This window comes from Ammospiza caudacuta, chromosome 3 (genome assembly GCF_027887145.1).
Source record: "Ammospiza caudacuta isolate bAmmCau1 chromosome 3, bAmmCau1.pri, whole genome shotgun sequence".
Taxonomy (NCBI): Eukaryota; Metazoa; Chordata; class Aves; order Passeriformes; family Passerellidae; genus Ammospiza; species Ammospiza caudacuta.
The window spans coordinates 45,028,072-45,040,737 of record NC_080595.1 but is presented as its reverse complement, the minus strand read 5'-3'; the positions used below and the strand labels follow the sequence as shown (position 1 = coordinate 45,040,737).

General features: G+C 49.9%; 1 protein-coding gene across 1 annotated transcript; it reads left to right on the top strand.

Moving 5' to 3' along the window:
• Positions 1-2,788: 2,788 nt before the first annotated feature.
• DLL1 (delta like canonical Notch ligand 1) lies at positions 2,789-11,745 on the top strand. Its single transcript, XM_058802194.1, has 11 exons — positions 2,789-3,673; positions 3,955-4,266; positions 4,472-4,532; positions 4,769-5,026; positions 7,467-7,527; positions 8,006-8,136; positions 8,282-8,451; positions 8,579-8,795; positions 9,754-10,546; positions 10,661-10,775; positions 11,116-11,745. Exons 1-11 carry the CDS (start codon positions 3,614-3,616, stop codon positions 11,119-11,121), a joined length of 2,184 nt encoding a protein of 727 aa, XP_058658177.1. The 5' UTR covers positions 2,789-3,613; the 3' UTR covers positions 11,122-11,745.
• Positions 11,746-12,666: the final 921 nt, after the last annotated feature.

Genomic DNA, 12,666 nt, shown 5'->3' with positions numbered 1-12,666 from the left:
TTGATTTCCCCAATACAGAATCGCGTGGCATAAATTAAGCCAGAGAAGAATGAGCGCCGTGGGCAGGATCCTGCCGGCTCTCACGGCGCCTTTCAGTCACGCTCAGCAGCGGTAATCGAGAAATCTGTGCCACGTCAATTTAACAAATACCCGGTACCGAAGGGGGGTTGTTAAGGATTTGGGGGCAAGTTTTTTCGGTTTGGTTTTTTTTTTCCCCATCGCTAGGTTAAAGCCCTCGCGCGTGTAACTTTTTATTTCCAGTTTTTTAAGCAAGGAGATGCTAATGGACCAACTTTCTATCTCTCGTAGATTAAAAGATCCGCGTTGATATATCACTTCTCGCCTCCGCCGACGGGCCACCACCCAAATTTCAAGAAAGATATTGCCGCTGACCCCCGCCCTCCCCGCCCCACTCGCTTAGTAAACCTCATACGAAGTGATGTTTTCCCCCTCTCTCTCTTTTTCCCGGGGAAAACGCCGCAGCAAAGTTTGCGAAGCAGCGACAAGCCACTTGAAAAGATGTTGACGCTAGGTGGCAAAAGTAATGTGCAGTGGAGACCGGCGCTGCTGCGGGATGCGCGCCCCCGCTCCCCGCTGCTGAGGCCGGGCACGGTGGGGGCGGGCGGCCGGGCCTCCGGGGACCCGCTCCGCTCCCTCCTGGGCCGCTTCCCTACGTCCTCGCACCATGCCTGCAGGATCGTGGTCCCCCCTCTGCCCGGACACAACTCCGGGGTAAAAAAAAAAAAAAAAAAATCAAACCCAAACATTCCTGTACACTTTAAACTTTTGCTTATGCGTCGAGGGGCGGGGAGAGGTGAGAGGAAGAGCACCTGGGTGTAGATGGCTCGTTCGACTGCAATTTGATGTAAAGGATGTATGCTGAGTAGCAAAATGTGGCCAAGATCTGGATGCTTGTACCAAGGGTTGGAGTAGGTGGCCTGGGTTTGGGGTAGGTGCCACAAACCCCCAGTAAATGAATGTGGGCAGCTACAGTCCTGGAACAGTCAAGAAGAGCTGGGCTGAATGAACTCATTAGTGATTTTCTTTTAATTGGTATTACTCAATGCTTTTACTTTAAGAAGTCTTTAAGATTTTTTTTTTTTTCCTAGCGCATTGTAAGATAATTTGTGATCAAGACATCTGCTTCAATGGAAGCCACATTTTGCCATGCAAATGCACGTTTCAACCCAATAAAGTCGCCATAATAAGGCTTTTAGCACGGCATACCTACAGTGAGGTTATTGTAGCCAAATCCTCTCCTTTCGCACACAAGCCTAATCTGTGTTGAAATGATCTGTTACAATTAAAATGACATTTACAGAGACAGTTACACCTTGCATCCTAATGAATCCGCCTGCGCCTACCAAAGGTGTTTAAACAGAGGGCCTAAACAAAGTGGAAAACCCTGCTTCGAGTGACATGCCAGAGTTGCCCTCCAACTTTTATCCCCTGCTTCCATCCATCATTAAGAAGCTGCCCAAATGGTAATAGTCTCTATCCCTTTTTCACCGCACCAGTAAACTCCTTTCCGTATTTTAAGGATCAAAACAAAAGTTGTACTGTCTAATGGGCACGTAAAAAAAATTATAAAGGTGACGACTGGTGTAAATTCGGGCTAGTTTATTTTGTGCGCGTATGTGAGTGTGTGTGTGTATGTGTGTTGCGGAGGGGGGAAGTGCTGGAAGGGATTTCTTTAAAAAATGTGCGGACATTGTTGTAGAGGCAGTAGCGTGCGCCGAGGGGAGCTCTTTCTCTCCCTCGCATTGTGCAGGGAGCAGGTGCTGTCTACATTACCATACAGCTGAGAGCACAAAGAGCTAACTGATTCAGCCCTCACACAATAACAAACGGCCTTAATGACAGCCACGCGAACGACACACACCAAACTCACTTTTTACTAAGCTGAAGGACGAAAAAAGAGAGAGGGAGAGAGAGAGAGACGGAGAGGGAGAGGTTGCTGGTGATGATGATAATAATCATAGAGGGGTGCGGGACGCGGGCGCAGCGAGCGGCTCTCTCCGGCAGCGGTGGCGGCGGGGACGGGACCCGCGGAGCCCCGCAAACGGGTCCCCTCCACGAGTCCCCGCCGCCAGCCCGCCCGCGTCCTGCCTTGCCGCCGGACCCCGGGATCCCCCGCGCCTCCGCCGGCGAGATGCGCGCCGTGATCGGAGCCTCGGGAGGAGCGAACCCCCGGTCACTTCGTCCACGCTCGTTGTTCCCCTCCCCAATTACCCCGGTTACGCCAGGGTAAATGCAGTGTGAATTTCATGGGATGGGACCCCCCACCGCTGTGGTTCGATGGCTCCCACCTCCCTCGTCCCTTAAACGCCGGAGAAGCCCCTTGGAGTAATCACGATCACCGAGTCACTTTTTGGGGTCACGGCGGCTGCTCTGCGCGTTCCAAGAGGCAATTACAACCCGCCGTCCCGGGGGCTGCTCTCTGGCCGGAGCGTGTTGCACTGCCTCTCCCCGGTGCGGAGGGGGTGTTACCCTCTCGCCGGAGCAGAAGGGGGATTCTTGCGGTTACCAAATTTGCAGGAATGTAAATGAACACGTTTTGTGAGCGCGAAGGGGAGGGGGAGGAGGGTTGCACATTTTACAGCTCACTGACCATTTGGCGATCCATTGAGAGGAGGGTTTGGAAAAGTGGCTCCTTTGTGACAGCTCTAGCCAGATTGGGGGGCTGCTCATTTGCATCTCATTAGGCATGCAGTCGGCCGGCGGGATATAAGGGCGGCAGGCGCCCAAGGAGAGGCAGATCCTTAGCGCTTCACCCTCGGAGAGAGCCGCCGAGCCGAGCCGAGCCGCGGCACGGAGCGGAGCGCAGCAGCGCAGAGCAGGCACCCCCTCCCCCGTAGGAGCACACCCGGACACGCTCTGGTCGCTGCTGCTGAGACACGAGCTTATTTTTGTTGGCTGGGATTCTTCTCAAAACAAAAGTAAACCCACAACAAGGAAAGAGAGCTTCGCTTCCTTTGCAAAAAAAAGAAAAAAAAAAAGAAAAGAAAAAAAAAAAGAAAAAAGGGGATCAAGGCTCCGACGTGACCTGCTCGCCACCGCTGCTGTTTGACACCCACCAGCCCCGACGTGCGCTGGGCGAGCGCAGCCGCGCAGAGCCGCTCCCGAATCGCACCGCCCCGGGAATTATCGCCGCTGCCTCCGCCGCTGCCTCTGCAGGGATTTCCAGATCGCCAATTTTTAATCTTCCTTGGGAAGCCTTTTCTCTGCCTTTGTTGGGAATTAAGTTGCTTTTATTTTATTATTTTTATTTTTTCTTCCTGGAGAAAAGGAGGACCATCGTGGATTGCGAAAGAAAAAGAGTTTAACAGATAATTTTTTTTTTCCCCCCGTCCTCTCTTCCTCTCTTTTTCTTTTGCCATCCGAAAGAGCTGTCAGTTGCCGACAGACTACATTTAGAGGTATCGGCAAAAGGGAAAAAAGTCAGACACTCCTGAAAGAAGGAGACCGTGACACTAACTCTTCCAGCTCTGCTGGGACGAGCGGCTTTGGCCGCTGTGTTTTTTACCCTTATCCCGAAAGACACTTTCCCCTTTTCCCTCTGACGAGAAGATAAGGGGGAGGAAAGCGAGGGCACCAGAGCTGCACCTCCAAAATGGGAGGTCGGTTCCTGCTGACGCTCGCCGTCCTCTCGGTGCTGCTGAGCCGCTGCCAGGTAAGTGCCCGCGGCGTGGGGGACAGCAATGCCTGACCCGGGGGGTCCCTGCACCGGGAATGCCGGGGACAGGAATGCCTGCACCGGGGAGTCCCGCGGGGATGCCGGGGACAGGAATGCCTTCACCGGGGGGTCCCTGCACCAGGGGTCCCGCAGGGATGCCGGGGTCTGTCGCTGCCGCTTGCAGCCGTGAGGAGCGGGCAGGGGGTGCCCGCTGGGGTCGGGGCCGGGCTGGGGAGCGGGCTGCTCGGGGGCTGACGGCCGCTGTCCCTGCCCCGCAGGTCGGCTCCTCCGGGGTCTTCGAGCTGAAGCTGCAGGAGTTTGTCAATAAGAAGGGGCTGCTCAGCAACCGCAATTGCTGCCGCGGGGGCGGCCCCGGCGCCGGCGGGCTCCAGCAGTGCGACTGCAAGACCTTCTTCCGCGTCTGCCTCAAGCACTACCAGGCCAGCGTGTCCCCCGAGCCGCCCTGCACCTACGGCAGCGCCATCACCCCCGTGCTCGGCGCCAACTCCTTCAGCGTCCCCGACGGCGCGGGCGGTGCCGACCCCGCCTTCAGCAATCCCATCCGCTTCCCCTTCGGCTTCACCTGGCCCGTAAGTGGGGGGCGATGCTGGAGGGGGCGGCACATATCCATCCAGTCCCGTCCCGTGCCATTCCAAGAGGCCACCAATCCCCTTGAAGTGTGAAGATGGGAGGGGGATAATGACTGCTGACTCCTGGGGACTGGTGGCACTGTCCCTTGGGCCTACCTGCTCTCATGCGCTCCTGGTGGGTTGTGTCTCCTTCTTCTTTTCACAGGGCACCTTCTCGCTCATCATTGAGGCTCTGCATACGGACTCACCTGATGACCTCACCACTGGTAAGTGTCCTGAAACACTTTTCCCCATAATAATCCCAGTCCTGCAGCCCTATTTTGTCCCCTCTCTCTGCAGTGTGTAGCACATTCTCCTCTACAGCAGAGCTGTGGCAACAGAGGCCAACCTGTTGGCATGCAGCCATGTCATCCTGCCTCTGCAGCTCCCCTCCCACCAGAGACCCCACTATGCCCTGCCTGCTTTGGGCTCTCTAACCACTCTCCTCTCCACTTCCCCACAGAAAACCCTGAGCGCCTCATCAGCCGCCTGGCCACCCAGAGACACTTGGCAGTGGGTGAAGAGTGGTCCCAGGACCTGCACAGCAGCGGCCGCACCGACCTCAAGTACTCCTATCGCTTCGTGTGCGACGAGCACTACTACGGAGAAGGCTGCTCCGTCTTCTGCCGGCCCCGGGATGATGCCTTTGGTCACTTCACCTGTGGAGAGCGTGGCGAGAAAGTCTGCAACCCGGGCTGGAAAGGCCAGTACTGCACTGAGCGTAAGTGTCACCTCCTTGTCTCCTTGGGTGCCCCTTGCAGCAGCATCTCTTGGGGTTGGCAGAGGGCTGTTTCTCTGACATCAGGCCCCATGGGGAGGGAGAACCAAGCAATAGTGGATGGATGTCTGGTTCCATGCCCAAGCCTTACCAGTGTGAGGGATGGGAGATCTCAGCATTGCCAAAGAAAGGCAATGCAGACAGCCCCTTCTCAAGCCAACAAAATGTCAGTGCCAACACTACACTCTTGCTCATTTGCTTTAGACCATTTAATCTGGAAGCAAAATGTTCAGCAGTTGCTTGAGGATTTATTAAAATATATCAGGACTACTTTTTATACCTGCCCACCCTCCTGCCACACAACTTTGATATCATCACCTACAGGGTACAAAGCACCAGGGGAGGGAGCTAGACTTTGGCAACATCCACGTGACAGCCTTGTGGGTAGGCTTGCTATGGTCTGACCCTCTGTGGCCTTGTATTAAGAAAAATATTGGGAAGTCCAAGACATTCTCTATGGCTTCTAGACTATACATTTCTCATTTCTACTCATATGCTGCCACTAACAATTTCTGCACATGGGGCCATGAGAACGTTCAACTTATTCCTCATCTCTCTTCTGTCCCGTTGCCATGATGATTAATACCAATAAAGTAGTGAGGGACATGAAACATACCCCAGAGCTTGAATTTTTTGAGGAATGTGGTGTGTTGGTACAGCAGGAAAAGCTGGGACAGTAAGCAGATCACAGACAGGACAGTCCAGGATGTCAGATACTTTCCGGTTGTATGAGATTCCGCCCTTTGTAGATCCATAGCAGTGTACACCCAAATGTGCACACAGAGCCCCTGCTGCAGCCTGTGATGGCATTCCCTGTTTGTGTGTATACATGGGTCTGAAATATGCTGGCAGATGACGTACTGGCCAGTGCTCCTCTGCAGTCATCAAAGGGCCAGGCAGGCAGGAAGAAAACAGTTCCAGGCTGCAAAGCAGCCTCTCAGCTTTCTTCTTGTTGTGTTTTTGTTTCTCTTTAAACCCACCTACACTGTGGTCTCAGCTGAGCTGCTATCAAACCATTCCTGATTGATTATTCACACTGTTAGTGAGTGCTAGGATGCTTTTAGCAGTTCACGGTAAGATGTTGTACAATAAACAGCAGGCAAAGGGGCTTGCATTTTCTTTGCTAGTGTTTTAAATGAGAGTTACAACCTTTCCTATGATCAAAAGTGCCTAGCCCAGTTGTGTCAAGGGGTGGGGAAAAAGGAAGCATTTTGATAATGAGCTCTTTTGGGGCTGTCAGCACTTTTGAATGCCTGTACATCTCTGCTATTCCCACAGCGAAGCAGAAGGCTGTCCATCTTTCTTGACTCATTACGTACGTTCTTTCCTGTGTTTTCCCTCTCAGAAAAAAAACAGCTTATAGCACTGACACAAACCTACTAGGCAGGGGAGATGTGTTTATGTGTGCATGCAAAAAGAATGTTTTGCCGTTAGTGAGTGGAGCTGCCAGTTGCAGATTGCTTCCCGTTGCCTTGCCCCCAGCTCCATTCTTTCCAACTTGGAGGCGATCTGATTATCAGCACGGATTCTTTCTTTCTTTTTCTTCCCCCCTCCTTCTCCTCACATGCCATTGTCTCCGGCTGGCTTTGTTGAATTAAAACTTTGCAGTGCCTGCTTAATGAGTTCCATAACCAGGCGAAGTAATGAGCAGAAGTTCCTTTTTTCCCTTCTCTCATCCTCCCTCCTGCTGGCCCGCTTACCTCTTTTACCAGGGCTGCACCCACCCGCCCGCCCCTTTTCGGAGCAGGGCGGAGGGGGGGAGGAGGGAGGGAGGAAGAACTTTAGACTTATTTATTTGAATAAGAAAAAAAAGTTTTTTTGCAGCGAAATCACGCGCGTGCCATAGATTAGCTGTGGGCAGGGATAGGCTGCCCGGTCGCCGGCCGCCGGCCCCATTGGCTCCGGGGCCGGGGTATTGTTGCAGTGGGGCAGCTGCTGGGAGAGAATAGACAATAGAGCAGCTGTCTTGCACTGGCACCCTGCACACCAGCTGTCCACTCTTATCTGCACACACACTTTCGGGGGATATTAAGAGGTGGAGCTGTGTGCATAGAATTGGAAAAAAGGACTTCTGACCCTCACTGGGAAGGGAAGGGAAGGGGGGTGAGGGGCTGTGGGGAAGGGAGCAATTGTGAGCCCTCTTTTGTCTGTGTGCAACTGTATTAAGAAGAATGCTCATCCCTGGTGATAAGTAAAGTGCCCAGTTACGGGGCAAGATCAATACTCCTTCAGACTCCAGAGATTAATTCAGCTGCGCTTAACTGCCCCAACCTAGTAAAAGGGACTCATTCCCCACCCACAAGGTGCTCCCAGACTCAGACTTGTAAAAGAGAATTGTTTTGGCACCAGTGCTGATGTCTTTCCCTGCTTGGTTTGTTTACAGCGATTTGTTTGCCTGGATGTGACGAGCAGCACGGCTTTTGCGACAAGCCGGGGGAATGCAAGTAAGTTTTCCACTCCCTTCCTGCTTCCTTCTTTGTCTTTCAGTGTTGATGCTCTGGTGTTAAATAAGCCATTGGACATTTGAAGGGTTGGTTTAAAGGCCTTTCATCATATTAGATGGAAATTTGAAATATCCGGTTGATGCCAGATCAAAGTATTATTCCATAAGTCAAACATCACTGCCATTAATATTAACCTAATGGGTTTACAGTGCTGTGTGTAAGATTTGGCTCTTTGTTATTAGAGTAAGCAAATTAACTATCAGAACCATGGATCTATCTAAGGAAGTGGAAGAAATAGCTAGGGCTGATGAATGCTGATGCTATGGTTGGACTTGGTGACTTTCTCACATGAAGGATCACTGAGGGCTTTTAGGAAACTTGATCCCTGGCATCGGTGTGCTTGCAGAGTTTGTGATAGGCTTTCCAACTGGGAGAATTCTAAATCTGAAGAGAATTTTTTGTCATCTTTTTTTTTCAGGTGCAGAGTGGGCTGGCAGGGGCGATATTGTGATGAGTGCATCCGATACCCAGGCTGCCTTCATGGTACCTGTCAGCAGCCGTGGCAGTGCAACTGCCAGGAAGGCTGGGGTGGCCTCTTCTGCAACCAGGGTGAGTTCTCAGTCCTTGCCTGAGCATCTGTTTTAAAATGCAGAAAGCAGGCAACTATTTTCAGCTCGCCCACTGTCTGCTAGTCTTGCAAAGTAGCAAGCATATTGGCTGCTCTCTTTAAAAAAAGAAAATATATCTTTTACAGACCTGAACTACTGCACTCACCATAAGCCCTGCAAGAATGGTGCCACGTGCACCAACACTGGTCAGGGGAGCTACACTTGTTCATGCCGACCTGGGTACACAGGCTCCAACTGCGAGATTGAAATCAATGAATGTGACGCCAACCCTTGCAAGAATGGTGGAAGCTGCACCGTAAGTTGTTTGCTAAACTCCCCCAAGGGAGGAGTTAATGTCAGTTTTACTAATTTTTAAAATCCCTTTTTGGATTTCAGAGCAAGTTCAGACAATGTTTTGATAGTTTCTTGTTTCCTCCCCCCAGGATCTGGAGAACAGCTACTCCTGTACCTGCCCCCCAGGCTTCTATGGGAAGAACTGTGAGCTGAGCGCCATGACTTGTGCGGACGGGCCGTGCTTCAACGGCGGCCGCTGCACCGACAACCCTGACGGGGGCTACAGCTGCCGCTGCCCACTGGGTTATTCTGGCTTCAACTGTGAAAAGAAAATCGACTACTGCAGTTCCAGCCCTTGTGCTAATGGTAAGGCCAAACAGCATACCCTTACTTTGGTGTCTGGTCTGGAGCTCATAACAAGGCCCACTGATCAAGGCACACTGATCAATCATAGAGTCATAGAATGGTCTGGGTTGGAAGGGACCTTTAAGGTCATCTAGTTCCAAACCCCTGCCATGGGCAAAGACACCTTTCACTAGACCAGGCTGTTGAAAGCCCCATCGAATCTGGCCTTGAACACTGCCAGAGACGGAACATCCACCACTTCTCTGGGCAACTTTTCTCTCATAGTAAAGAATTTTTTCATTTCATCTTATCTAAACCTGCTCTCTTTCAGTTTAAAGCCATTCTTCCTTGCCCTACCACTATATCCTCTTGCAAAAAAGTCCTTGTCATGTCAATAGTTGACTTGATGGAGGAGGATCTCTACTAAGAAAGCAGTGGCAAGGCTTGGGCCATTGCTTCAGATTGCATTTTCTGATGGGGTGGCTATGGCCAACTAAGTTGGTCTGAAGCTTCATGCATGAAAACATGGAAGATTATACTTTTAAATCCTTTACAAAGAGTCTTAGAGGTCTGTGGATGCAAATGCCACACAAGTGCTAAACATTACTACTTGTAATCTGGTAACAGTAATTTTCCTGTTTTGATTAAACTAGTGAAGACTTTCTGTACTGTAATCCTCCTTATTCATTGCCACTCAAACTCTGTAACATGAGATGTGGTGTTAATCTGACCCAGACTAGTGTTCTGGTTCAAGCTGAGTGAAATGTTAAAAAAGGAATAGAATTGAGAATGAAAAATAAATCTGCTTAACAAAAATCTTTCTTAAAAACATGTGCTTTTTATGTTGGATTAGACTTGTCAAAGGTCAAGCTGACCTTTCCTCAGCTGCTGGTTATACCTTTTGCCTCAAGAGCAGCAAGTGGGGGGCTGTTGTGTCTGGCTGCCCACCACTCAGCTCTTCCCCCTTGCTGTGTTGCAGGAGCCCAGTGTGTGGATCTGGGCAACTCCTATATCTGCCAGTGCCAGGCTGGCTTCACTGGGAGGCACTGCGATGACAACGTGGACGACTGTGCCTCCTTCCCCTGCGTCAACGGAGGGACCTGCCAGGATGGCATCAATGACTACTCCTGCACCTGCCCCCCAGGATACAACGGGAAGAACTGCAGCACCCCGGTGAGCAGATGCGAACACAACCCTTGCCACAATGGGGCCACCTGCCACGAGAGGAACAACCGCTACGTGTGTGAGTGTGCCCGGGGCTACGGCGGCCTCAACTGCCAGTTCCTGCTCCCGGAGCCGCCGCAGGGCCCCGTCATCGTGGACTTCACTGAAAAGTACACGGAAGGCCAGAACTCCCAGTTCCCCTGGATCGCTGTCTGCGCTGGGATTATTCTGGTCCTCATGCTGCTGCTGGGCTGTGCTGCCGTGGTGGTGTGCGTCAGGCTCCGAGTGCAGAAGAGGCACCACCAGCCTGATGCCTGCAGGAGTGAGACCGAGACTATGAATAACCTGGCAAACTGCCAGCGCGAGAAGGACATTTCCATAAGTGTCATTGGTGCCACTCAGATTAAAAACACAAATAAGAAAGTAGACTTTCACAGCGATAACTCTGATAAAAATGGCTACAAAGTCAGATACCCATCAGTGGATTACAATTTGGTGCATGAACTCAAGAATGAGGACTCAGTTAAGGAGGAGCACAGCAAATGCGAAGCCAAGTGTGAAACGTATGATTCAGAGGCAGAGGAGAAAAGTGCAGTACAACTAAAGAGGTATCTCACATCTGAGGGAAGGGGCAGCTTGGCTTTGAAGGGGGAGTGTATATCTCATAGGTAGCTTTAAGCAACAGTCATCTGACTTGTTCTTTCTCTTTTTGCCTTCAATAGTGATACTTCTGAAAGGAAGCGACCAGATTCAGTATATTCCACTTCAAAGGACACAAAGTACCAGTCGGTGTATGTCATATCAGAAGAGAAAGATGAATGCATCATAGCAACTGAGGTTAGTAGGGTTGGAACAGCAGAGAAAAGTCTGCAGCTCCCATCCAATACATGCCAGGGCAGATAAACTCTTTTCCATAATGCCACAGTGTTTTGTACCTGTTGAAATCCAGACATCTTGAATTTATGATGCTGTGGATGTTGTAAAGACAAGCTCAGTGATTTGCTGCTGTGCATGTTGTGGGTTTGACAAGTTTTGTAGACTAGGGTACAATGGCTGAGGTGTGCTGACCCACCTCTTGGTGTGCTTTATGCAGAGTCCTGACCCTCTGCAGCCTTACAGCCCTCTTCATATGTTTCATTAACCTCTCCTGATCTCTGCTTGTGTTTTCTCTTTCCAGGTGTAAACCAGAGGTCATATGGCAAGGTGGTTGCTCAGAACAATTTCAGAGGAGACGTGCCCCAATGAATGCTGCTGAAAGAGGAATGGGAGATAGATTCCTTCACTGACTGCTGCTGAGAAACTAAATTCAGGCTTGAGCTGGTTCTCTACTGAAGTTAGCAAAGTGACTGCAAAATAAAGAAACAAGATGGACACCAGGCTAGGGTCTGTGTTCAAGGATTACTGTTGCACTGCCTTTTATGAATTTTATCATTGCACTATGGTCAGTTGCTTTTCTATATATATTTAAATGAATGGACTTAATTACTACATAAGAAGCATGCACTGCCTGAAGTGTATATTTTGGATTATTATGAGCCAGTCTTTTCTTGAATTAGAGACACAAACACTGCCTTTATTGTCTTTTTTGATACTAAAATGTGTTTTTACTAGGTGAGAAAAAGTGTGTTATTTTTTTGAATCTGTAAAAATATTTTCATGATAATTGTAAAGCTTGAGTATTTTGTGATGTTCATTTTTTTATAATTTAAATTTTTTGGTAAATATGTACAAAGGCACTTCGGGTCTATGTGACTATATTTTTTGTATATAAATGTATTTATGGAATATTGTGCAAATGTTATTTGATTTTTTTTACCGTTTTGTTAATGAAGAAATTCATTTTTAAAATATTTTTCCAAAATAAATATTATTAATGATAACCAGAGTGCTATGTTTATTCCATATCTGATGATGAACTGACTGAACTTTGCAACCAGGCATCTGACAGGCCTGTGTGGACGCATGGGGGCATTGAGTAGGACTGAGACTTATTACAAAGATTGGGGAACAACTTGTTGTCTGTAGACCCTCGATCTTTCCCCTCCTAACCTTCTGGCCTTTTGACCCCATGGCTGTGCTCAGTATTACCCCAAAGGCAAATGGCAAAACCTTGAGTAATATTTGCCCCGTCATGTTGGGCTGTGTGTTTATGTAAACACATATGGAGTCACTTCCTGAGGAAGAGCAAGAGTTGAGTGCACTCCATTGCTATCCAGACCTGGAGCATGTCATGACTCAACTCCTCATTTTTTGAAAGCTCAAACACTTGCCTGGAGTCCAGGGGAGTTTGGGACACACCAGCAAGGGAGAGCTCCTAGCTCAGGTCCTTGATGTGCTCCTATGGGCTGTGAGCTTCCCCCACCTCCTTCTCCAGGAAATAACAGTGAACTGTAACAGTGAACTGACTGGTGGCCACAACTCCCCTGACTAAACACCTACTGAAGTACCAGCTGTGTCTTTGGTTTCTGCTCTGCCCCTGGTGCCTGCTGCCTTCATAGCGGGACAGTGTGATCCCATTCCCTGGCTTGGCTCTGAATGCTCAGGCAATTTCCCCAATTTAGTTTGCTCTAATGAACTTGCCTTCATGTTGTGCTGCATGTTAATCTGCAGAGACCCTTCAGAAACAGGCAAAGGGTTCTTCCACTTCAGGAAAATAAGGAAAATCTAGGGAATAATCTCATTTTTACTCAATTGTGGGCCACCTTCTGCAGCTTTGCGAAGATGGTGA